Source organism: Theobroma cacao, chromosome 1 (assembly GCF_000208745.1).
Source record: "Theobroma cacao cultivar B97-61/B2 chromosome 1, Criollo_cocoa_genome_V2, whole genome shotgun sequence".
Classification (NCBI taxonomy): Eukaryota; Viridiplantae; Streptophyta; class Magnoliopsida; order Malvales; family Malvaceae; genus Theobroma; species Theobroma cacao.
Genome location: NC_030850.1, coordinates 195,887 through 220,096, shown reverse-complemented (window position 1 = coordinate 220,096; position 24,210 = coordinate 195,887). Strand labels below are relative to the sequence as shown.

The 24,210-nt window shown below is 41.2% G+C and overlaps 6 protein-coding genes across 10 annotated transcripts; 2 read left to right on the top strand and 4 right to left on the bottom strand.

Moving 5' to 3' along the window:
• Window positions 371–2,903, bottom strand: LOC18610637 (amino acid transporter ANTL3). The gene has a single exon (XM_007046420.2). It carries the CDS (start codon window positions 2,518–2,520, stop codon window positions 1,246–1,248), a length of 1,275 nt encoding a protein of 424 aa, XP_007046482.2. The 5' UTR covers window positions 2,521–2,903; the 3' UTR covers window positions 371–1,245.
• Window positions 3,564–6,285, bottom strand: LOC18610636 (pentatricopeptide repeat-containing protein At2g17525, mitochondrial). Of its 2 annotated transcripts, none has more exons than XM_018114113.1 (2): window positions 5,759–6,285; window positions 3,564–5,719 (listed from the first exon to the last, which is right to left on the bottom strand). In XM_018114113.1, exons 1-2 carry the CDS (start codon window positions 5,835–5,837, stop codon window positions 3,918–3,920), a joined length of 1,881 nt encoding a protein of 626 aa, XP_017969602.1. In that variant the 5' UTR covers window positions 5,838–6,285; the 3' UTR covers window positions 3,564–3,917. The 2 variants fall into 2 exon arrangements, with proteins under 2 accessions (XP_017969602.1, XP_017969603.1); XM_018114114.1 differs by having other exon boundaries at window positions 3,564–5,723; window positions 5,763–6,285.
• On the bottom strand, window positions 6,349–7,058 carry LOC18610635 (54S ribosomal protein L19, mitochondrial). Its single transcript, XM_007046418.2, has one exon. The coding sequence runs from the start codon at window positions 6,992–6,994 to the stop codon at window positions 6,527–6,529; it is 468 nt and encodes a 155-aa protein (XP_007046480.1). The 5' UTR covers window positions 6,995–7,058; the 3' UTR covers window positions 6,349–6,526.
• On the bottom strand, window positions 7,734–9,904 carry LOC18610634 (probable protein phosphatase 2C 47). The gene is made up of 5 exons (XM_018114112.1): window positions 9,885–9,904; window positions 9,256–9,735; window positions 8,972–9,160; window positions 8,473–8,678; window positions 7,734–8,327 (listed from the first exon to the last, which is right to left on the bottom strand). The coding sequence occupies exons 2-5, from the start codon at window positions 9,445–9,447 to the stop codon at window positions 7,772–7,774; spliced, it is 1,143 nt and encodes a 380-aa protein (XP_017969601.1). The 5' UTR covers window positions 9,448–9,735; window positions 9,885–9,904; the 3' UTR covers window positions 7,734–7,771.
• Window positions 12,796–18,320, top strand: LOC18610633 (glutamate receptor 3.6). 3 transcript variants are annotated; one of them, XM_018128634.1, is made up of 7 exons: window positions 12,796–13,085; window positions 14,483–14,771; window positions 14,858–16,215; window positions 16,308–16,585; window positions 16,816–16,847; window positions 16,958–17,364; window positions 17,610–18,320. In XM_018128634.1, exons 2-7 carry the CDS (start codon window positions 14,507–14,509, stop codon window positions 18,066–18,068), a joined length of 2,799 nt encoding a protein of 932 aa, XP_017984123.1. In that variant the 5' UTR covers window positions 12,796–13,085; window positions 14,483–14,506; the 3' UTR covers window positions 18,069–18,320. The 3 variants fall into 3 exon arrangements, with proteins under 3 accessions (XP_017984123.1, XP_017984129.1, XP_017984125.1); XM_018128640.1 differs by lacking the exon at window positions 12,796–13,085 and adding an exon at window positions 13,238–13,644; XM_018128636.1 differs by lacking the exon at window positions 12,796–13,085 and adding an exon at window positions 13,651–14,191.
• On the top strand, window positions 19,640–24,134 carry LOC18610632 (glutamate receptor 3.6). Of its 2 annotated transcripts, none has more exons than XM_018126361.1 (7): window positions 19,640–19,970; window positions 20,423–20,715; window positions 20,842–22,178; window positions 22,266–22,543; window positions 22,768–22,799; window positions 22,913–23,319; window positions 23,428–24,134. In XM_018126361.1, the coding sequence occupies exons 2-7, from the start codon at window positions 20,433–20,435 to the stop codon at window positions 23,908–23,910; spliced, it is 2,820 nt and encodes a 939-aa protein (XP_017981850.1). In that variant the 5' UTR covers window positions 19,640–19,970; window positions 20,423–20,432; the 3' UTR covers window positions 23,911–24,134. The 2 variants fall into 2 exon arrangements, with proteins under 2 accessions (XP_017981850.1, XP_017981856.1); XM_018126367.1 differs by lacking the exon at window positions 19,640–19,970 and adding an exon at window positions 20,226–20,308.

Sequence of the window (24,210 nt, the reverse complement as noted above, 5' to 3'; positions counted from 1 at the left end):
GAATACTCGAATCTTATGTTATTGGATTGGGTACTTGCGGATATTTGTATAAAGTCAACCTGATTACATCCCTTTGTATTCTTATGTTGGGACATGGCAATTGTAAGTTTCAAGCATAGGCGGAGGAAGGGGCTAGTGGAGGTGCTATTTAATCCAAGTAAGGTTCCATGCATAGGAATAGGAGGCCGCGGTTTTATTGACGTCATCCTGCTCCAAACCGGTCGTGGTATGGGGATATGTAACAAGTCAATCAGAACAATCTGAAATGTTATACTAAATTAAAATGGCTGTGAAAGAAGTGGAAGTGCTGTTTCTTCTACCACAGTTGACGAACAACTGCACACTGAAGATCAGGCTTTGGATGCAAAAATTTGTGTCAAGGAAAGCCAGATTCCGGGGACTCCCAACCAGAATCAGTTCATTCTACCCTTGCTCTCACTCCTCTTTGTACACCATCAAATGAAACAAAAGCAGGAAATACAAAACCGATAAGAGCCGCTTGTTTACATTGTAGTAGGCTTGCCTACTTCTTTCGATGAATACAAATCTGATTTGTCCAAAACAGATAAAGGGTTACTTAACCTTGGTTTATGCTATCAAAAACGTCAGTGGTTGGTAGATAGTTGACCTGAAACAGATTTGTCTACCAAATGCCGAGGTCTACCTCAGCAGGTTGCTTGTTTCTTCTTCTTTTCCTTTAGTTCTGATATCGCGAAGCTTTACGAATGTAGCGTTTATCCAAGCAACGGCAGCGCATGGGTATGATGTCAGTTTTCCTGTGTGGACCATAGCCATAGCCATGGGGTCATAAAGAATTTTGTGCCAACAGCAGAGAAGTACCACGTGGCTTCCGCTTAATCTTATTATCAATTTGCAGATATTTCTGTAACCCTCAGGGAGATTTCCTGCAAGTTTTGCTCCTACCCAACATGAGCCTTATTTGGCTTTCTGTTCCTGCTATCTGCCTGCATATCTATGAATGCATGCTCATTAATTAAGCATTTAGTCCAACAGCTGAACGAGATGATTTTATGAAAACAATAAATCAACAGCTCAGCGATTGAACAACCCTGGCAACCTGAACGTGATGATTTTGTCATTACAACTTAGATGCAGTGCTAAATAGAGTGCACAATCAAATCCAAGAATTCAGCTGTAATATATTATACATGGTGAACGTTTATCTCATATTTAACTGAGATATCATACTGATAGAGGTTGTTTGTTGGTAAGGCCAACACAAAATCAGGCCTTGGAGGCAAAAATCTCCATCAGAGAAGACCAGGTTCCAGAGATTCCCATTATCAGACCTAAAACCACAATAACCGCATCCAAAATCAATCCATTCCACGCTAACTCGTTCTTGAATACCATCAAGTGAAAGGAAGCAGGCAACACAAATCCCAGAGCACAGCACACGCTACTGCCCACAAGTGACAAGAAATCTGCAAAATTCGGGACTGTCAGAGCCACCAAGCTCACTCCAAGAACCACTACCCACCTCAGCCACAAGCAGTACCTGGAATCACAGATTCGCCTCTCCACCACCTCGTAAACCGGGTTCATCATCAATGGGAACGTAAAAAACAGGTTGATACACAGACCCAGTTGCACCACAGTGCTTACTACCCCGGGTCCCAGGTTGGTAGTGATTATATCTTTGGTTTCTTTACCAAAAGCCAAGTATCCCAAAATTCCAAATGCTCCATACAGCGAAGAGATGAATGCCATGCAAAAGGCCAACACTTTCCCAAATTTTTCTTTGTATTTTGCCTCTAATTCCAGTGGCAATATCATTCCTACTCCTTCAAAAGAAAAAACAGCCACACCAAGGCCATAAAAGAAAACAGAGAATCCACCAAAAGCCTTCAATGCCGGCCTATTCTTCAAGAAAAACAACACATCCTCAACCATTACCACTCCGACCGCTCCAAGATCTACCACATCAGCAAAGATACTCAAAGGAGCCAAATGGGTCAACGTTGCAATTGAATTCAACCCTAACTGGAATGGAAAACAAGCCCACAGAAATAGAATCTTTGGACTGAGGCCAAGAATTTTGGTATGATTATCAGCAATACAAACATAGGCTAAAGTGTTGGCAATAAAAATGAGGTAACTAACGCAGAAGCCAGCTTGGGCAAGCACAATCATGACATCAACCGCAAAGCGACCGATGGGGCCACAAACCTCGAAGCCAAGATCACCAAAGGAGTTGATCTTCGAGAAGCCATGGCGGGACTCCAGCTTGCGGCGGGTAAAAACCAAAAGCATCATGCAGTAATAGGTCAGAAGGGCGACGGAGAAGAGCATGAGGGATCCCATGAGCCAGCCTGTTTTCTTGAAGGTATAAGGAAGGCCAAGGACGCCTGTTCCAACTATAGCTATGAAGATATTGGCAAAGGTCTTTGACTGGGAGGAGAGCTGGCGTGGATGGCCCAACAACGGGGTGTCTTCTGTTGGTAGGGGTGGTACTTGTAGCACATGCGAAGATGAGCTTGCTTCCTTATCGAACCGCATATCTGGATTAAACCCTGATGTCCAATCGAGAATGGTGATGGTTAGATTTTGAGGAAAAATTGCAGTACGAGATTGGATATGGAGAGTTGTTGCAGAGGCGCTTTTTGTTTTCTCACACAGAAGAGAGATTTGATTTCTACGAGGAAATGGGGGTGTTTGTTTACTTCCAGCTTAGATAGAGACTGCCGGCTGTCGGTCCTAATGGATCGATTAAGATTGTAATTCTCTATACTGCAAGGTGCTGGATTTTGGGAGCTCTAATTGGGAACCAGTGCCATCGTTCTTCAATCTTCACCAAACAACTAACAATTTGAATGGGGAGAGAGAGTAATTCACCTGTTTTATTAACTTTGAAAAGCAAAAGGACGTACCTAAAAGGCAAGATCATCTTCGGTGGGGTGGGGTGGGGTGGGGTGGGGAGGGGAGGTTAAGATTTTTTTTCAGTCTTCTTTTGTCGTTTTCGATTGCCAGCTTTTTAAAGTAAATTACAAAGCCAATTAAAATGCACGTGGGAGGTTGTGGTGTTCGCTGTAATCAAAGACATGACAGGACCGCGGATAAGCTAAGCCACCTCTCTTGAATCTTGAAGTTGAACTGTTGAAGGTGTTTAGTGACAAGTTGAACACGGAGCTGTTGGTCAAAAAATGCAATTGTCCGTTTGCCCATAATCTTACTTTGTATTTTGTTCGGAAGATGCCCTGTCCTCTTCAAGGGCCACTTGAGTGAGACAGACTTCTGTCTTTGCATATCAATCATAACTCATTGCCACACCATACATCATCGATTCTGCGCGTCTGCATAACTACTACCCAATCCCATGATTTTTTTTTGCTCTTTTTCTGGAGCTTTCTCCTGACAAGTTTCACAATAAATCTTTAAAATATTTTGCTTCCTACTTCTCAGTTGGCTCTTTTTCCCCCGTTTTTTTGTGGCCCGTGACTGTGTCAGGCAATTTACTTGCATGGACCACGCCATGAATGGATGATCAATGATCGAGAACCCACATGGGAGAATACACAATTATAGAGTTCAAATTCATAGGCTCAGCATAACACCCTTTCAATCCGTCTGAATTCTGAATTTTTGAAATTTTGTGCTACAGCTAGAATATATATAGTTGTACATAATTAAGTTGCAATTGTTTTCGAATTTAAATGACAATCGACTCGAAAACTTCTCCGGGAATGCTAGAACTATGACTTTTATTGAAAAAAGAATCCTCACGTTACATCCTTTTCTTATTTTCCTTTTTTCTTTTCCAGCCATTCTGATTCTAGTTCTACCATCCATAAGCATGAACATTTTGGCTCCTCGCTTCAAGAATCTCTTCGATAAGAGCAAGTGGTGATGTATCCCAAAGATCATTCTGAATGAGTTGAGTCATTCACGCCAATGTTTCAGGTCTCAATAATCCTCTGTAATAGGTTATTTACATGCAACGCCTTCTTGCTCTTCAACCATTCTCTTTCTTGACTAAGACACACAAGTACTGAATTCCAGGTCAAATCATCAGGTATTATACTCTTTTGCAACATTTGTAGCAAAAGCATTACAGCCTTTTGAATATCCCCCTTCATACAAAGAGCATTGATCAATGGACTGTAACTTCCTCGATCAGGAATGCAACCTCTTCCAACCATGTCCTCCATTAGCTTTAAAGCACTGCCAAATTTACCTTGAGTGCAAAACCCACTAATTACAGCATTGAATGTTGATGCTACTGGAAAATAATCACAGCCAACCATTTCATTCATCAGTTCGACTGCGTTTCGCACACACCCTTTTAGGCAAAATCCACAAATTAAGCAATCGTAAACAAGTACACTTGGAATCCCTCCTTCCCCAGCCATCTGATCGTAAACTCTCTTTGCATCCTCAATGCTGCCCTCCTCGCAAAACCCCAATATCGTCAAGCTCCTATCCACAGCTTTAGGAAATAAATTTTGCATTTTGGAAAGGAACTCCAATGCTTCCTCCAAACGATTCTCCTTGTACAAACCATACAACACACTATTATAAGGTCTAATATGCCCCCTTGAACCCCCCTTACTCTCCTCCATCAGCTCTAAAATCTTAAAGCCATCTTCCATCCTCCCTCCTGAACAGAGTCCTTTAATCAATGCATCATATGTAACAAAGTTCCAACTGATCCCAACTGTCTTCATTTCATTGAACATATCCAGAGCTGAATCCAGCATGCCAGACTCACAGAAACCAGAGATCAGTATGTTATATGAGTCAGCATTTGGGAGGCAGCCCTTACGCTCCATCTCCTTTAAAAGGCGCTGCCCAAGTTTCACCTTTGCTATTCTACAATAACCATTTATCAAAGTATTATGAGCTAGCACATCAACTACACCTCCCTTGCTCTCAACTCTCTCTAAAATCTCAAGGGCTTCCGCTACACGACCCGCATTGCAGAGAATCTTCAGCACTTTAGTCAAGGTGATGACATCCGGTACAAATCCCATGGTGAAGCTCCTCTCCACCAACACAAGGGCTTGAACTAAATTTTCTTCTTTACAATAAGCAGATATCAAGACATTAAAGGTAACATCATTGGGGTCCTGCATCTCATTCATCAAGCTTCTTGCTCTCCCAACTTTGCCATTTCTACATAGAGCATGAATCAAAGTGTTATACATCACAGTGTTTGGCTTTACAGGGCTGGACTTGATGAGTTGCAAAAGCTTAAATGCATCGGCAATTCTATTAGTCAAGCAAAGACCTTTCATCAATATCCCAAAAGTGTAATCATCACCTTGAACACCAGTTGACATCATCTTCTTCCTATAAAAGTTCCTAGCCAAATCGATATCTTCCTTAACAAGAACGTCCAGTATTGAATTGAAAATCTTCAAAGAAGGGGTGTTGTGAAATTTAGAAGCCAAATCAAGAACCTTGATGACATCCCGGACCATCCGGGCTCGTCCCAGGCCTCGAACAAGGGCGACAAGAATATCTTCATCTGGGGGCACGCCTAATGAGGTGGGCATTTCGTCGAGCAGTTCCTTGACAGTGTTGAAACAGCGAAAAGCACAGAGCTTGTGGATCAAAGCACGGTAGGTGGATTGAGAATGAGTGAAATTTGGGAGCTTTGAAGCCCAATGGAAGGTTTGCAGAGCTGCCTCTGCTGATTTCTGGTCTAGTATCAGATGGGCAATATGCTCATGACTTGGGACGCCCAGGGAAGACGAAGATGAGAGCCTGTGTTTTAGATAAAGATGAAAGCTGGGCAATGATTTTAGATAACGATGGGTTTCTATCGTTGACAAAGCTGAAAGCCTCCAACCCCAAAGGTGTGGGAGCTTCGGCATGGGACTCACTTTAGCTCCGAGTTAGCGTGCGAGAAAAGGTCTTCTCTTTAAGCAAATGAATGTTCCAGTTAGAAATAATTGTTTTATTTTCCATACAGATTTAAGCCTTTAGATAATAGACTTTGAGATGCGAAGGACAATTTCTTTCACTGGGACAAAAACAAAACATTAGTACAATCGATTCATGTTAAGGATTGGTCTTAACTTATCATAAAAGGGAAGGGTAAAGTTAAATAGCTAGGGGAGTAGAGGCTGTACAAAATTTTCTACTTCCTAGGAGGATGCCAAGCCAGGCAACAAGAGAAGCCTTTCTCTTTCATCTTATAGTGCAATTCCGTATTATCTCAAGATCCAAAGTCATCGTGTTCCTGGCTTAAGCTTCCATTTCAGTTGCCTTGGCTGAAAATGCGGACATTCATTCAAAATGAAATGACAGTAGTATTTTTAGATTTGAACAGTGTTTGATCAACTCGTATTGAATTGTTAGTAATTGAACAGCTGCAAAGAGAAGTGAAGCATTGAATTGAAATAATCTTTGAAAGTTCCAGAAATCATCCAACAAATACATGTCAAAGGTCTCAAAGACAATGAAACAACTTCCCACACAGACAATGTTTCGAACACGGTGGAGAACAAATGCAGTAACAAGAGTTTGAAGAAGACCATTACATGTTCGTGAAATGAACAAACTAATCCAACTCATTGACCACCTTAATCCCCATTGTATTAGCCGTCCCAATAATGGACTTACAAATACTCTCAAGGGACATGTATTGACAATAAGGATCCGATTGCTTAATCTTGGCAATCTCGTAAATATGTCTGACGGACAACGTAGTGGCGATCACGTGACCTGGGCGGCTGCTACCGGACTCGATGCCCGCTGCCTTCTTCAGGTACCATGTCACGGAGGGAGACTTCACTATGAACTCGAAGGTGTTGTCTTTGAAGGCGGTTATGGTGACGGCCATAGGAGTGTCGGGCTTGTACTTTTGGGTTCGGGCGTTGAAGTCCTTGCAGAAGGCCATCAGATTCAGACGGTACTGCCCCAGGGCAGGACCCACTGGTGGCGCGGGTCGTGCTCCTCCCGCTGGCACCGTCAGCCTGATGGTGGCTGCCACTGGCCGCCGGGTTAGGATCTCCTTCAGGGTTGACATGCCTCCGTTTGTTTCTGTGGGTTTTTGGCGTGCGTGAGAAATAATGAGCAGGGTCTTGTTGCTTGTGCTTGCTACTTAACAGCAGCTTGGGCTCAATGAATTGGGTTTGCTGCCCGATATGGCCCATGTTGGATGCCATGCCAGACAGAATTAGCTTTCAAGATAGCTGAACTTGTGGGGCAAAAGACAACAAAATTTTGATATGGAGAAACAGGGCTTTAAACAGTTGTTGTAGTATTAGTCACCGTTCTAATACAACAAGCGTGAAATTGAATCCTACTTTCACTGTGTTTTGGTTGGTTCAAGAATAGCAGATTGTTTGATAGAGTATGAAGAGTTTAGATAGATTTATCCTCTCTCTCTCTCTCAGCACCCTGTAAAATTTCACTACAGGCTCTTTACGTGTCTAATAGTAGTAAAGTTTTGCGAAGAAAAACACAATATTCCTGTAGTCCCTCAAACTTGCTGATACTTTGAGCTTTGCCACTGAAATCCTGAAACCAATATCAAACTTGCAGAGGTTGCCACGACCAAAATTCAGGCAACTTATTAGCAGTTTAGGACTACAGCACAAAAATTACTGACTGAAAATCCAAAATATGAAGTACATCAGATATCCAGGATTCTTGGTGGAAGAAAGAAATCATCAACTCTGCAGCTGAGGGATCAGTTGTTCGGAAAAATCGCCCCACCAATGGGATAATCTCCTTTTTTTTTTTTTTTTGGGGGGGGGGGGTTATAAACTCCATTTTTGTACAAGCTGTGGATAATTCCTGCTCATATGTTGTTCAAAACACCCTTAAGGAGATCCAGCCCTTCCGCTGATATACTCCTTCTCTTATACGATCTAGGAATTTCAATCCGTGGAGGTGGCTCTGGAGAGAAACAGACCACGACAACAGTTAGATTATCACAGGTGTTGCGTTGTAGTGCCTCCTTGACAAGTGCTCTTGAGCTCCTTTCAGGATCATTATGCTGCATCAGCTCCTTCCGCACCATTGTAACAGCACATTGGCTACTCATCACATCCCAAAGGCCATCGCAGCCCATTATCAAGAACTCATCTTCTTCAGTCAGGAAAATCTCTTCCAACTCCGGCTCGCAGCTTAAGGGGCTTTTGGAGCCTTTAGAGCCCTTAATATGCCAGTCTCCAAGGGCACGTGCTACAGAAAGCTGGCCATTGAGATAGCCATCATATATGACACCACCTAGTTTCTCAATTCTTAATCTTTCAGAGGTGCAATTGGGTTTGTGGTCTTTAGACAGCTCAATTGCTCTTCCTCGTTTACCTAACACTGCTCGAGAATCCCCAACGTTAGCAATGAGCATGGTCCTGGCGGAAACAAGCACAGTTAAATCATTTCACGATAATAATAATAGACAAAAGGAAACCATACTGTGTCATATCAATGTCGAACAGCAGAATGCATGAAGATCTAGTTTAAAATAAGAGGTAGATTTTAGCATTAGCTTCTTACTTTCCCAATATGAGAGCAGTCAAAGCAGTGGTGCCAGAGGAGCTATCGAGAGATTTAGCATCTGCAAATGCATGATCAGCCTTCATAAATGCACTCTTAACTGCCTTCTTCGTGCCAGTTGCAAAATTGGAGTCTTCAACAATAAACTTGAGAATGTTCTTTCTGGTAAAGGATGCTGCATCAAGACCACCATGTCCATCAAATACCTGTAGAAAAAATCCAACTTGAGTGCATTGCAGCAATGAACCATTGTTTATAGGTTAAAAAAAATGATCTACAGCTGGATGAAACCTGATATATGCAAATGGTTTATGAAACAGTCAGACTAAGGTGACTAATACATCGGCATAATTCATTTGGCAATCACAATTGCAGCATGAATAGATTGCATCTATTGTACACCAGGAATGCTACTCATGAAAATGTTCCACACAAGAGGAAATTACAAAAACAGTCACTTAATGAATTGAAGTACTCTAACCTAACTAAAGTTACACACCCCATAAAATGCTCCTGGGGAAGGGAAGTTTGCAGCTGAACCAAGATATTGAAAGAGATTATCAACACATATAAACTCATCCTCCATATACTGTTTTGGTCCTTTCTCGGAACAGCTTCCTGAACGAACTACAGGTAAAAAGCCAGAATTCTCACTTGATGGTGGTGACTTCACGGGCACATCTGGTTCCTACACCAAATAGAAGAGACAACTATTTTACATGAATGCTTTAAAGCTTTCTCTGCATCACCTCAAACAAGAAAGAAAAGGTAGATAAGACTAACCCGTTCAGGTAACCAAGCAGAGCTGGTGCAATGGCGCATAGCAGAGAGGTTTCTCGGAGGTTTGGCAGCGTTGATTTGGTTCATATTCTCCAATGACCCTTCATTTCCATCCTCCATTGAATTGAAACTTCCCTGGAATCTTCCACCTTCTAGTCTTGTTGAATGTGGAGATACATCTGTCGCTGGAGCCATTGATCCTCCTCCACAATCCACAAAAAAGGAACAAAAACAAAACGCTAATCCATGTTTTCAATGACAAAAAGCACCAGATTAGGTAATAGACAACCCATATTTAGCGTGAACCAACTGCCGAAACGGTGAAGCTCTAGATCCAAGATTCAATTGATGTTCATTTTATCACAGAAATCAGCAAGATGTATGGTATCAATAGCAGCCTGTTTTATTGCAAGCTGGAAAATTTATTGGATTGTATGGGGAACCAAAGACAGCCACCATTGCCAAGTTGGATGCACTCTGTCTCTGCTCGATTATGAAGAAAGTATGAGATGAAAAGATCCAACAAAATTAAAAAAGCTTAGAATGTATAACAGAAATAATAGTATTAGTAGTAAAAAAAGAATAAGAATGGTAAAACCAAAGCATGGTAGTAGGAAAGGGAAAGGGAGGACCGTTTAGAGAGAGAGAGAGAGAGAGAGAACGAACCNAAGAAATAGGTAAAACCGTAAAACGACATGGTAGGTAGGAAGGGAAAGGGAAGGACGTTAGTAGAGAGAGAGAGAGAGAGAGAGGAAACCCAAGTCTGTTAAATAGGTTATGGGCTTCCAGGTTTCCCGCTCTATATTGTAGCGCTTGAAAGAGGGTTGGCTTTTTTACACGTGTCTCATTTGCGTATCGTTGACCGCTTGCCAATTCCTATCCCTTGGATTTGTTTCATAGAATTTCCAACATCAACCATCTCTTCTCATCTCTTATTTTACACTTCCTGCGTCCACCCTGATTAGTGATGAGTGATCCATGTTCATTGTTCAGTATCAAACCAAGAAGCTGCAGAGTTAACGTATCTGTCTTATATTGCTAATTCTATCTGTTAGAGTCGGATGTCGTTAATGGTTGTGTGGGTGTGGGGAAAACTAATTAGCCAATGACAGTAATGAATGCTGATTGAATGAACAACAAAACAATGGTAAGTCAAGTGTGTGATCTGTGCTTGATGAGATATAGATTTCCCCAGCGTCCGGAAATAATCTTGGAGACATAGAGTGACAACATGAGATTGCCAATTCACTAGCCACTGCCCACTGATGTAGGTACAGCCCATTACCAACCATTCAAACAAACCATATGTAAAGACAATCGCCTAAAGATTAGAAATCAGCCGTTGTTTTACAAGGTAGAGAGGTGGCCTGTTGAACGTCAGGGATGACACTTCAAGTAGGAGAAGTGAGGTGGGGGCAGGGGTGAGTAAATGATGAGCGAGATTTTTGGTGGTCCTCATTGCGATGGTTTGGGTGCATCTCTGTGTGGCTGGTATTAATCTCTGCATGTTGTGGTGTTGGCATTTGCTTGCAGTTGGTCCCCAGGATTGTTCCTGTTTGCATGACATTTTTTTTTACTGATTGCTGTTCACATTATTGACTGGTAGGCGGACAGCTTGTTTGTTTTCTTTTGGAGAAAGTGTGTACTGACAGATGATTCTGATGCTCCATTGGTCTCCGAGGTTGGGAGAGTCGTTAAAAGGGGTTGCCTGATGCTGATTTGCTCTGGTTGAAAGGGTTGAGATTAAAGAGAAGCTTTAAGTTGGTGGGCATTGTGAGCTTATTGTATAGGTTGAACCTACTTTTATGTTTATTTTGATGGAGTTCCTGGAAATGGGGGTGTGAATACAGGGAAATCTACGGTAGTGGACTCAGTTTTGCCCAATTATGTAATTTTGAGGGTTATGCCACCACTTGGGACTGCGCATAGGTCTTGAACTTGCAGTTCTTTTCTGTACTTTGGTTTGGAGTTAACCATTGGTTACTTCCTCTAATGAATCATTTTAACCTTCAATATATATATATATATATATATTGCTGTTAGCAGTAACAGAGTCTTGTGTATCTCCAGCTATTCCGTGTCCACAGTGATGCAGTGCCGTATGCTAATCAAAACTTAAGTCGTTTGAGTTCAATTCTGACTTCAGACATCAGAAGATAAACTACAGAGGTTTCTCAGGCTTCTGCATAGGTAATTACAGCAGCAAAACAGTTCTGACTCGTGACACTATGTGGAAAATGATAAACATGGTAATTGAAGGTACGAGCATACAGCAGATGTACTGGAGCCGCTGCAAATTTTTTTTTCTCAGTCATATGAAATATGTATTAAAATTACTGAAATTACAGTGTAGTACAAGCCTAGGGGCACCCAGTACCATTAAACAAAAGATTCACCTGTTCGTGCTTAGTATAGTAAGACAATGCAAAAGTCATAAGTAAATCAAAATATTAACATAAGACTAAAGGCAACATCTCAACTCAATAAAAGCTTCAAAAGTTACCATCATGTTAAGAACATCGTGTATTTGTCGACTCCAAATTTTGTTAGGAAATTTACAAAATAATTATTTTCTCGTAATGTATGGAAAAAAGACACCATATCTAGCGAAAGAACAAATACATCAATTTCTTTAAATAAATATCACTTGTCCCAAGACCTCGTGTCTTTGATCACCCACGATAGAGCATTCTTGGAATTAGATTCAATAATAAATTTAGAACTTGCAAAGGAGGAGTGGGAGAAAAGGCACAGTGTATGAAGAAGGCCATAAGCTCTGTAAAGTTGGAGTCTTGGATGCCAAGTGGGCCAAAGAGAACACCCACCACATAACCATCAGAGTTGCGTATGACTCCACCACATCCTACTAGGTTCGTTTTACCCCTTGCTAAGTCATCTACATTGAATTTAAACTTATCTTCAGATAGAGGTATCCAAGAGATCCTTAGTCGTGAGTGAAGAGGGACCATCTAATAGATGTGCTTCAAGGTTCAGACCACTAGTCGATATCATCAACCACATCAATGCCCTCACATGCGCGCACCCAGAGCAGAAATCATATCTTAATAAGACAGAATATTTTAGACCCATCCCATACTTTTGCTGTTAAAATCGACTCACCACGAACCAATTACAGAGACCACAATGTGACACCACAAACTATCATCCGTCGCTTATGTGTGTCCTTTGCCAAAACACAACCAGCCCAAGACTGTAAAAAGGCTGATGAAGTGCGAAGAGAAGACTATGACATCCCCCAGCATTGAAGAAGAAGGCCCATACTGTCCAAATAAAATGGCACGTGAGAAGGATGCGTGAAAAACGCTGCAAATTATTGACTTGGATTATTTTATGAATTATTCGATTTGATGCTTCAGGTGTCCCACATTAACAAGAATGGTTGGCAAAAAGTTATGGCTGATATAATGGGCAAATAAGGATCCATCAAACACTTAAAAGCATGATTTACTTGTTGCCAAATGCCAATGGCATAAAAACAAAAATATGAATGAATACGTGTAGGTTGTATAGGTATCCCAATTAAGTCATTTGACGTTTACTATTTCCTCCAATTCCAGTGTCTGAAAACATGTACTTGGTTTGTATTTGCACTTTGAAGAGCATGATGCTTGCTTAGCCATTAGCCAATACTTCTCCCTATATCCTATTATTATACCTGGCTTTAACCACCAATTTCCGCACAGTAGTTGTTTTTCCATGTGTTTTTTCTTGCCTCCACGCCTTCCTCTGGTCATTGAGCACAACAAATCTGGTACTTGCTGTTTCTTATGATTTCCTTCGGCCTACATAACGTGACCGTTCAGAAAATAATGGTAGGTTGTTTCTTTCTATAAAAGAACTTTTATTTAGTGTATTGTAGAAGTTGTTAGACGGATCAAGTGAATATATATTTAACGAATAATTCTGGGAATTTCTTCACGTAATTGAAGAAAATATGTACTGCTGTATTTTCTTTTTTTTTTTTGGAAAGTTAAATATGGAATGATTTCATATCAAAAGGGATGATCCCATTTACACAAAGGGAGAGGGAACCTGGCAAAGAATCACCCAGGATCCGACTCTATGGCTGGCTTACAAAAAATTGGCCAGCAACGACCTAATCTGTACAATGAAATTGACAAGCAAAAATACACGGCAAGAGACCACAACCAGTCCTGGAACAAAAAGAAGGCAAGGGATAAGTAAGAAAAGGAAACATAATCATTGCGGATGTTTCTTCCTCTTGCAAATCAGTCTTGAGTCCTTCCCTATGGTGGTCCATGCCTTTCCGTGAAGAAGGACGTCCAACGTTAATTCTCAACCGCCGACTGCTGTATTCTTTTTAACATGCTAATTTGCATCAGTCAGGAATACTGCCTGCTTTGTTTAATGGTACTGAGTACTACTAGGCTTGTACCTTGATTGTAGGTCCTGACTTTGATCCCCATATATAGGCTGATCTTTACACTGTAGTTTCAGTGACTTTCATACAAATTTTTTTTAGACTGAGAACAAAAAAGATAGTGCCTGCTAATATGAGTTTGATCAAGTCTTTTCCAGTTACAATCTCCTCTTTTCCATCTTTCAACAGTGTTTAACATTTCTTCCCATTTCCATCTTTCAACAGTGTCTGCACATGACAATTCAAGATTCAACTGATATATGATTTAATGTTCTTATTTTTTAAGAAAATCTTTCTATCTCTCCAGCCTTTCTTTCTTTCCTTATTCTTTATGAAGTGATTATTGAAAGTTAATCTCTGGTTCAATACTCTGCTGGGAGTGAAGATATCAAATTTGGATTGAAGAAGAAGGCCTTATCTGCTACTTACATAGTTATTTAACCTTTTGGTTATTTCAATTTTTTCTACTATTTAGCTTTTCAGTCGAGCAACATGTTAGCTTTGCACAATTGCAGAGGACAGCTGACAATCTTAATGGTGCTGCACCTTTTGTTAAGCTGTTTTTTTTTTTTTTTTAATATTTTATTTATTACTTTTGTATTATAAATTGATATGGGACTTCACTGGTCAATACAAGCTAGCCTTCTTCATTTTCTTTGCCAAGGTCTCTTTTACTGATTTGAAATGAGCCTTCTTGCTTGACCAAGATCTGACCTACAAGACTTTCTTTATACTTTTCATTAATCTTTTAAGTTATTTGCCGGTATGCCCTTATATATCCTTCTTTTCTTCCATTTTTATGACTAGACTGGTTTTCAACCTTGACAGTCTTGAGTGATTAGGCAGATCGCTATGAACAAAGTTGGGCTTCTGGTTTTTGTGCTTTTCAGCAGTGAGTTTTTTCCATTCGGCAACAGTCTGAATGTTACCACCAGACCCGATGTTGTGAACATTGGAGCTATCTTTTCCTTCAACTCTACTGTTGGTAAAGTTGCAAGAGTTGCCATAGAAGCTGCTTTGGAAGATGTGAATTCTGAACCAGGTGTCCTCAATGGAACTAAACTGAAGCTCACAATGCAGGACACAAACTACAGCGGGTTTCTGGGCATCGTTGAAGGTAAATTGCCTCCTTGGGATGACCTTTTTTAAAATGTTGTGGAGGTAATAAATCTTCTTATTAATTAATTTTGATACTCATTACAGCATTAAAGTTAATGCAAAATGAAACAGTGGCGATAATTGGCCCACAGCTTTCGGTGACGGCTCATCTTGTTTCTCACATCGCAAATGAGCTCCATGTCCCTCTACTATCATACGCAGCAACAGACCCCGCCCTGTCTTCACTTCAATACCGGTTCTTTGTCAGGACAACGCAGAGTGATCTCTTTCAAATGGCTGCAATAGCAGATATCATAGAGTACTATGAATGGAGAAATGTCATAGCTGTCTTTGTTGATGACGACCACGGGAGAAATGGAATCTCTGTACTCGGAGATAAACTGGAAGAGAGCCGTGCTAAGATCTCATACAAAGCACCCATGAGGCCTGGTGCGACTCGGAATGAAATCACCAACTTACTAGTTAAAGTGGATTTAATGGACTCTAGGATTTTTGTTCTTCACACTTACCCTGATTGGGGACTGGAAGTGCTTGATGTGGCAGAGAATCTTGGTATGCTGGGATCAGGCTATGTGTGGATAGTTACTGATTGGCTTTCCACAGTCCTGGATACCTACTCTCCTGTTTCTTCAAATGTTATAGCTAACGTTCAAGGAGTCGTTACATTGCGCATGCACACCCCGGATTCAAAACAGAAAACAAATCTTGTCACTGGTTGGAGCAACTTGACTAGTAGAAAGGCAAGCAATAGCCCTTTTGGGTTGAGCACTTACGGTCTTTATGCCTATGACACCGTTTGGCTGTTGGCTCACGCTATAGATAAGTTCTTCAGTCAAGGAGGAAATATCTCGTTTTCAAAGGATTCTAGGTTGACCCAACTAGGACTAGGAGGAGGAAAATTGCCCTTTGATGCCTTGAGCATCTTTAATGGAGGTGAGCTGTTGCTCAAGAGCATTTCAGAGGTTAACATGACAGGGGTGACAGGCCCGATCAAGTTTACTTCAGATGGTTACCTCAATCATCCTGCATATCAAGTAATCAATGTTGTGGGAAACGGGTATAGGAGGATCGGATATTGGTCCAATTATTCAGGTTTATCTATTGTGCCTCCAGAAATACTTTACAGGAAGCCACCTAATCGTTCCAGCTCGACACAACAACTACATGACGTAATCTGGCCTGGCCAAACAACACAGAAGCCACGCGGATGGGTTTTCCCAAACAATGGAAGGGAATTGAGAATTGGAGTTCCTAACCGAGTGGTTTATCGTGAGTTTGTCTCATTAGTACAAGGTCCAGACACGTTTGGTGGCTACTGCATTGATGTGTTCACCGCAGCTTTGAACTTTTTGCCATATGCTCTTCCATATAAGTTGATTCCATTTGGAGATGGTCATAACAACCCCAAAGTCAGTGACCTAATCAGCCAGGTTTCAGCTGGTGTAAGTGATGAACGCAAAACTATTTGAAGCAATGCTAGAAGTTGTTTGCTGTCCCCCTGATTCAGTTTGTTGGTTGTCTTTGTTCTGTACAGGTCTATGATGCTGCAGTGGGCGACTTTGCCATCACTACAAATCGAACTAGGATGGTAGATTTTACACAGCCATACATTGAATCTGGCTTAGTCGTTGTGGCACCAGTCAGGAAGCGAAACCCAAATGAATGGGCCTTTCTGAGACCTTTCACTCCAATGATGTGGTGCGTTACAGGAATCTTTTTCCTTGTTGTGGGAGTGGTTGTTTGGATTTTGGAACATAGAATAAATGATGATTTCCGGGGTCCTCCCAAGAGACAGATCGTTACCGTCCTGTGGTGAGTGCCTCAATTCACGATACTAATCATTTTATGAGAATATTTCTCACTCTTAAGATCAGTTATTTAAATGGGGTTATCTTCCTAGGAATGCGTGCGAATCTTTGCCCTTAATGCATTTAAAGGGTGGCAAAAAAACCAAAAAAAAAAAAGACTTAGGTGGGTCTGTTAGAATTCTGATCTCTGTCTAAATTTACAGATTGCTAATATTTGCCACTTCTATTCTGCAGGTTTAGCTTTTCCACTTTGTTCTTTTCCCATAGTAAGTGAAACGACTGTAGTTTAGTTATCTCTCCTCACTTGAACCGAAGCACAAACTTAAGCAGCGTCCATATGGAACTCAAACATGTTTTTCTGGTTTGATTCATGCAGGGGAAAGAACTCTCAGCACTTTAGGCCGTGTAGTGCTATTCATCTGGCTGTTCATAGTTTTAATACTGACCTCGAGTTACACTGCTAGTCTGACCTCAATCCTTACAGTCGAACAGCTTTCCTCACCTGTTAAAGGAATTGACAGCTTAATATCAACTGGCGATCCAATTGGCTATCAACGTGGTTCATTTGCTGAAAATTATCTCTCAGAGGAATTAAGCATACCGAAATCTAGACTTGTTCCTCTTAACTCAGCAGACGATTATGCCAAAGCCCTGAAAGATGGCCCCAAGAAGGGTGGTGTTGCAGCAGTGATTGATGAGCATGCCTACATGGAACTTTTTCTCTCAACCCAATGTGAATTCAGCATTGTAGGTAGCGAGTTCAGCAAAATGGGTTGGGGATTTGTAAGTTTTTATTCCATAATTTAAGTCCTTCCTAATTTAACAGGAAATATTTGCCCTTTTATTGCAAGCATCAGAGCATCTGAAGACAGTAAACATGCATACTAAAGATATACTATAGAAGTAGCTGTGCCTAAGATTAATGCGTTAAATCTCCACTCTCTGTACTCAGTATCTGTTTACATCCTTATTAGTTATTCCAAAAGTTGCCTCATAGTTATACAAAGTTGTTTGTCGTTTGTCATCAGGCCTTTCCAAGGGACTCGCAACTAGCAGTTGACATGTCAACCGCTATTCTCAAGCTATCAGAGAATGGAGATCTCCAGCGGATTCATAACAAATGGCTTAAAGGCATTGCTTGCAGATCACAAGGAACAAAGGAAGAGGTAGACCGCCTTCAACTAAACAGCTTTTGGGGCCTCTTTGTTTTGTGTGGTTTTGCTTGCTTGCTTGCTCTCTTAGTATATCTCGTACAGATAGTGGTCCAGTTTGCCAGACACTACCCTGACTCAGAGGAACTTGCATCTTCATCAAGTGGAAGCTCACGCCCTGCACGTATTCAGACATTTCTTTCCTTCGTTGGTGAAAAGGAAGAGGTAGTAGTAAGCCGGTCTAAGAGGAGGCAAATGGAGAGGGCCTCAAAAAGACACAGAAGTGATGATGGATCTTTAAGCAACTTAAACACAAGTGTTAGGAACGAAGTATAATACTGTATGTACAAGGTTCTCTAGAGACCTTTAGTTACAAAGTTTGGGTATAAAAAAAAGTTGGTCTTTTGCGGCTGCACTGCAGGATCACTGAAATTAGTTTTCAGCCATCTGCGTGTACATTTGTTGTCAAATTTCATGAAAACCTATTAAGGTGGGTGTAGACTCTATTTAATTGAGATTAAGGTATGTAAATGGTTTAGTAGACGGTCAAAAAAAGATGGCTAATGGCATTTGCAAATTTGTTTACTAGTTTAATTAGCATTTATATTGACTTCATCAATTATTCAAAACAGCAACAGAGAGTAATCATGAAAGGAAAGAAAGTAAAGCATTGGAACCAAGCTAGGTACAAGTAATTTGCACGCCCCCTCCCCTAGCCTACTGTGGGAAAGGGAATTAAGTTTCCAGCGCTGCCTCCAGAGCTATTAGAACTCATCTACTATGTGCTCTTTTTGAGTTCCTTTAACATGGCTTTTTCTTATGACATTTAATTTTTCATGTGGGATGTTTTGGAGGTGCAAAAAACTGCTTGATTAATTTGTCTAAAAAGTCCAAATGTAAAAATTTTTAACACAAGCATTTAGATAAATTCACTCCTCATTAGACAGTGAAAACTGACAAGAATGGAAGACAAAACTAAACTGTGGACCAACCATTTGGGCTCCACCACACCAATTAAAAACTGCTGTATTTGAACAAGTTACTTGGAAGAGCCAAATGAGCCCTTGTCCGTAATCATCATATTTTTATGTGCCCAACATCTGCATGATTGGTTTATTTACTTGGGGCATGTCTGGAATTAGGTAAGTCGAGCCATCAGGAAAGATTCATAGCCCCTACCAACGTTGTCAATGTAACACATTGTAAACGTTGAGAGAGAGTATTGTTGGCCCGTTTCCGATGAAAACTTCGAACTAGTACAATTTCGTAAGAAAAGTGGTTGAAGTTCTTCAATATGAGTTGACCACGGTACCAGATATAGCCTGAAGCCCTTAAAGGCAACATATATAGGCTCCAGCAAGCACTGTCACAATGACCTCTCTCGTTAGGGTCTACCGCAGCAATGAAGCACGCAAAACGCACGGATGATGTAAGAAATGCACAAGGTCAACGAGCAGAATGAGCAAAAGCCTGGTAGTGCGGCAGAGGAAGAACAAGCACTTACAATTGGTGGTCCTCGGGCATTAACAGAAGGGATGGTGTCTGGGATTAAAATATCATGTCCTGTTTTCACTTTTCAGCGCTGAGATGGGTTTGGAATTCGATCCAAGTTGTAGTCTGGACCTCTGGACTCTGGCGTGAGTTTGATTTCCATTTGCTAAGATGTTTAGATGGGGCCGCTCTGGTTTTGTGAATTAGTGCATCTTATATTCATAGTGAGTAACACAGGACCACCACTAGGGGGCCACTCATTTGTCTTTTCAACCTCAGAATGCCTTCTGTTCTGCTCGACGTTGTCATTCTACGTTCCACGTCACGATCTCTCTCTCAGCGCTCTGTTTCCTTCTCATTAATTTTCATCCTCAGACGTTAAATTCATGTACCAATACGCGACAATGGTCACAGATTATCCTCTTAACTTCTCCACCGTTCATGAAAGCTTAATAGCGGCTCCAATCTCAAAGTGAAACTGAGTCAGTTTTGCACATGTTAAACGATGTGTATTACTACTACTTGTTATTATGAACTTCTTGTTGGAGTCTTCCATTTACAGTTTCAGGCTCGGTTACATTAACTCAGACAACTAGTTACTTGAAGCTTCATTAAATTTCCTTTTTTTCCTCCAACCTCACGAGTCAGGAGGCCCCTTTAGGGTGCTCAGTCAATCCTCCTCTTTGGGTTAAAACTCAAGATTCATGGCTGCTGACGAGTCTACTTTGCCACACCTATTCTGTTATTGTGAGTTATGTTCTTCCTTCAGTGGTTTCTTATCAATCATTTCCTCGTAACTTAATCAGCCCTCTTTGATTCAAAAGTCGTCTCCTTGCATTTGCTTTTCATCTTTTACTATGGTCTCTTTACTGAGTTTGCTGTCATGTAAATTCACCTCTTTTTCTTGCTACAGCTACTACCATTTGATTTGATGGCTAGCACTGGCAAAGCCAGTTTTTATTGGTGTCTGTAGTTAGTTAGTACTATATTTTCTTTCGATGTTTTAAGTTTTCCCTTTTTCTCTTCTTGGGTCTTTCTGGGTTTTGCGGATTAACAGACACTCGATATTCTGCTTACTATCTTGTGTTAGTTTTTGTTTCTCTTGAATACTATATTCGGATCTGCTGAGTTCTATTGTGTGATTACCTTCTCGTGGAAACAAATTTTCACTTAACCTTACTTTATTTTTCGTTTATCAGAGCAACTCTAATGAAGCAGCAATTCACCATGAACATAGCATGGCTTCTGGCGTCAATGATCTTGTACAATGGTTTTCCTATAATTGGAGTGAGCACAAATGTTTCCACAAGACCAGAAGTTGTTAATATTGGTGCTATTTTTTCATTCCAATCTGTCATTGGAAAAGCTGCAAAAGTTGCAGTAGAAGCTGCCATTGAAGATATTAATTCCAACCCAGATATTCTTCGGGGAACTAAATTAAACTTACAACTGAAGGACTCCAATTACAGTGGATTTCTGGCAATGGTGGAAGGTACATCTTCTTTATTGTACTGCTCCATTTTTTATTTAGTATGTTCATTCACAAACTCATCATTTCCTCTGGATGGAAAGACACGAAATTTTCTCTTTTTTTGGTTTCATCATGATTGAATTGTAGCTTTACTGTTCATGGAGAGAGACACCGTGGCCATAATTGGTCCCCAGTCTTCTGTGACGGCTCATGTGATTTCCCATATTGCGAATGCTCTGCGAGTCCCTCTATTGTCATTCTCGTCCACAGATCCAACGCTGTCTCCAATTCAGTTCCCATTCTTTGTCAGAACTGCTCAGAATGATCTATATCAGATGGCTGCCATCGCTGAAATCATAGACCATTTCGAATGGAGAGAGGCCATAGCAATCTACGAGGATGATGATCATGGAAGAAATGGGATTGCTGCACTGGGGGATAAGCTGGCCGAAAGACGATGCAGGATCTCCTACAAAGCTCGTTTAAGCCCGGATCCAAAACAGGATGAAATAGCTGACGTTTTGGTTAAGGTGGCTTTAAGGGAGTCTAGGATTCTCGTTGTTCACGTTCCTGGTAGCTGGGGTCTAAAACTGTTCAGTGTGGCTCAGTATCTCGGGATGCTGGGAACTGGCTATGTCTGGATTGCTACTACTTGGCTATCTACAGTCTTAGATGCTAATTCTCCCCTCTCTCAAGATGCTATGGATGACATTCAAGGAGTTGTTACATTGCGGATGTACACACCAGATTCAGAACTCAAGAGGAGATTTGTTTCTAGGTGGAGTAACTTAACCAGTGGAAACCCTGTTGGGCTGAACGCTTACAGTCTATATGCATACGACACTGTGTGGTTGCTAGCTCATGCAATCAATGAATTCTTCAATCAAGGGGGAAACATTTCGTTTTTAAATAATTCTAGGTCACCGGAGCTACGTGGCGGAAACTTACACCTGGATGCTTTGGGCGTCTTCCAAGGAGGGAACTTGTTACTTGACAACATTCTAAAAACCGATATGAAGGGTGTAACAGGCACTGTGAGGTTTACTTCAGATAGGAATCTCATTCATCCTGCTTATGAAGTCATCAACGTGATTGGTAATGGGCATAGAAGAATCGGCTACTGGTCTAATCATTCTGGCTTGTCCATCGTGCCTCCGGAAACCCTTTGGGCAAAGCCACCTAACGGCTCTAGACCAAGTAAAACATTACATGGTGTTGTTTGGCCTGGACAAACGACTCAAAAACCCCGTGGATGGGTGTTTCCAAATAGTGGAAGACGCTTGAATGTGGGAGTCCCCCATCGTGTTAGTTACCGTGAATTCGTCTCAGTAAGAGGCCCTGACGCAATTACTGGGTACTGCGTTGATGTATTCACTGCTGCTCTGAATTTGTTGCCCTATGCTGTCCCATATAAATTAATTCCCTTCGGGGACGGTCGTACCAGTCCTAGTGGCACTGAGCTTGTGAGCTTGATCACAGCAGGTGTAAGTGTCATGAGCGATTTCTTTTAAGGCCTTTAGAGAGCTTACTGCTTTTTTTCTGATTATCAATTGTTCTTCTTATCAATTTAGGTATTTGATGCGGCAATAGGTGACATTGCAATCATCACTAACAGAACAAATATGGCAGATTTCACACAGCCATATATCGAGTCTGGATTAGTTGTAGTGGCCCCGGTTAGGAGGAAGAATTCTGATGCTTTGTCCTTTCTGAGGCCATTCACACGAAGGATGTGGGCAGTGACAGCCATCTTTTTCCTGGTGGTGGGAACAGTAGTTTGGTTTTTGGAGCACCGGATGAATGATGAATTCAGAGGACCCCCAAGGAGACAAGTAGTCACTATTTTATGGTGAGTGGTATCTGGCTTGCATGTAAGATTCTAGCTTTAGTTTGCTATATAATTTGATTAAGTGGGGGAAATTAGTTATTCCCAAAAAGTTCAACAAGTATACCTAAGTGTCTCTTTCGTGGTTTTCCCTTGTTACAAGTCCCTTATCTTGTGTCAACTACGAGGGGGATTGCTTCTTCTTCTGAGTTATCTGATAACCTTGTATTTGTAACTCCTTTGTGCAGGTTTAGTTTTTCAACTTGGTTCTTCGCCCATAGTAAGTGATACTATATATGTGACTAGATCACTTTTCTATAGCAGCCATGTGCATAAAAGCCTGCTTCTTTAATCTTACAAAATTTGCTGCTGCTGCTGCTGCTTTTTCTACAGGAGAGACTACTGTCAGTGCACTGGGTCGCATAATTCTTGTTATCTGGCTATTCGTTGTTCTTATAATCAATTCTAGCTACACTGCAAGCCTTACCTCAATCCTTACAGTGCAGCAACTTACTTCTCCCATTAAAGGCATTGAAACTTTAGTATTAAGCAAAGATCCTATTGGGTACCAGCAGGGTTCGTTTGCCCGAAATTATTTAATTGATGAACTAAAAATTGATGAATCAAGACTGGTTCCTCTTAATTCGCCTGAAGAATCTGCTAAAGCTTTGGAAGATGGCCCCCACAAGGGTGGTGTTGCTGCAATGGTGGATGACCGTGCTTACATCGAGCTATTTCTCTCGACCAGATGCGAATTCAGTATCGTGGGTCAAGAGTTCACCAAAAACGGATGGGGTTTTGTAAGTCAGCTTTTTCTTTTGGTGCCTGTAATGTTTTATACCTTTGCTCACTGCTATATCCCCGTAATCAGAGCTTACAGAAAAATGGTATTCTTGTTCATCCCACAGGCCTTTCCTCGGGACTCTCCTCTAGCAGTGGACATGTCAACTGCCATTCTGAGACTCTCAGAGAATGGAGATCTTCAAAGGATCCATGACAAATGGCTCTTAAGACGTGCATGCAGTTATCAAGGTGCAAAGATGGAAGTGGACGAGCTTCAGCTTAAAAGCTTTTGGGGCCTGTTTCTCATATGTGGATTAGCTTGCTTTATTGCTCTCTTGATATATTTCTTGAAGATGGTGCGCCAGTTCAGCCGCCACAACTCCGAGGAACTGGAGCTTTCTGGCCGATCTGCACGCGTTCAGACGTTTCTATCCTTCGTTGATGAAAAGGAGGAGGAGGTTAAAAGTAGGTCCAAGAGAAGGCAGATGGAGAGAGCCTCTATCAGAAGCGAAGATGGATCAATTAGCAGCTCCAACGCCAACTCCATCAACAGAAACACTAGCGAATTTCCTTCAAACAAAAGCCCTGGAACTAGTACTGAAGTCTAGTTCCACAGTATATGATATACATGGATTATCCGGGGACTTTGCCATTGTCATGATACACTGGATATCAGAATCTGCTCTCCAAAAGCTTGGGTAATTGTAATATTATTGCATGGTCATCTGCAGGCAGGTCTCACTCTGCCTGGGTCTTTAACAAAATAACCTCCTTCATATCAATTTGTGAAAGAAAGGTATGTTAGCAGCTTGATCTTCAGTATTTTTTTTTTTTATATAATTGAAAGAAAGGAGATTCGGACTCTATTCTTTAAAAAAGAGATTATATATCAACTAATGAGTCAAATA

What these genes read in the sequence shown, in the direction of transcription:
- LOC18610637 (XM_007046420.2), bottom strand. Translation starts at nt 2,520, where the DNA reads ATGCGGTTCGATAAGGAAGCAAGCTCATCTTCGCATGTGCTACAAGTA.
- LOC18610636 (XM_018114113.1), bottom strand. Translation starts at nt 5,837, where the DNA reads ATGCCGAAGCTCCCACACCTTTGGGGTTGGAGGCTTTCAGCTTTGTCA. An exon ending in CCATCGTTATCTAAAATCAT is followed by an intron (nt 5,720 to 5,758) that starts TGCCCAGCTTTC and finishes ACAGGCTCTCAT; the next exon opens with CTTCGTCTTCCCTGGGCGTC.
- LOC18610635 (XM_007046418.2), bottom strand. Translation starts at nt 6,994, where the DNA reads ATGTCAACCCTGAAGGAGATCCTAACCCGGCGGCCAGTGGCAGCCACC.
- LOC18610634 (XM_018114112.1), bottom strand. Translation starts at nt 9,447, where the DNA reads ATGGCTCCAGCGACAGATGTATCTCCACATTCAACAAGACTAGAAGGT. An exon ending in CTGCTTGGTTACCTGAACGG is followed by an intron (nt 9,161 to 9,255) that starts GTTAGTCTTATC and finishes TATTTGGTGTAG; the next exon opens with GAACCAGATGTGCCCGTGAA. An exon ending in ACTGCTCTCATATTGGGAAA is followed by an intron (nt 8,328 to 8,472) that starts GTAAGAAGCTAA and finishes TGTTTCCGCCAG; the next exon opens with GACCATGCTCATTGCTAACG.
- LOC18610633 (XM_018128634.1), top strand. Translation starts at nt 14,507, where the DNA reads ATGAACAAAGTTGGGCTTCTGGTTTTTGTGCTTTTCAGCAGTGAGTTT. An exon ending in TCAGCCAGGTTTCAGCTGGT is followed by an intron (nt 16,216 to 16,307) that starts GTAAGTGATGAA and finishes TGTTCTGTACAG; the next exon opens with GTCTATGATGCTGCAGTGGG. An exon ending in GCAAAATGGGTTGGGGATTT is followed by an intron (nt 17,365 to 17,609) that starts GTAAGTTTTTAT and finishes GTTTGTCATCAG; the next exon opens with GCCTTTCCAAGGGACTCGCA.
- LOC18610632 (XM_018126361.1), top strand. Translation starts at nt 20,433, where the DNA reads ATGAAGCAGCAATTCACCATGAACATAGCATGGCTTCTGGCGTCAATG. An exon ending in ATTTCTGGCAATGGTGGAAG is followed by an intron (nt 20,716 to 20,841) that starts GTACATCTTCTT and finishes ATTGAATTGTAG; the next exon opens with CTTTACTGTTCATGGAGAGA. An exon ending in CCAAAAACGGATGGGGTTTT is followed by an intron (nt 23,320 to 23,427) that starts GTAAGTCAGCTT and finishes TTCATCCCACAG; the next exon opens with GCCTTTCCTCGGGACTCTCC.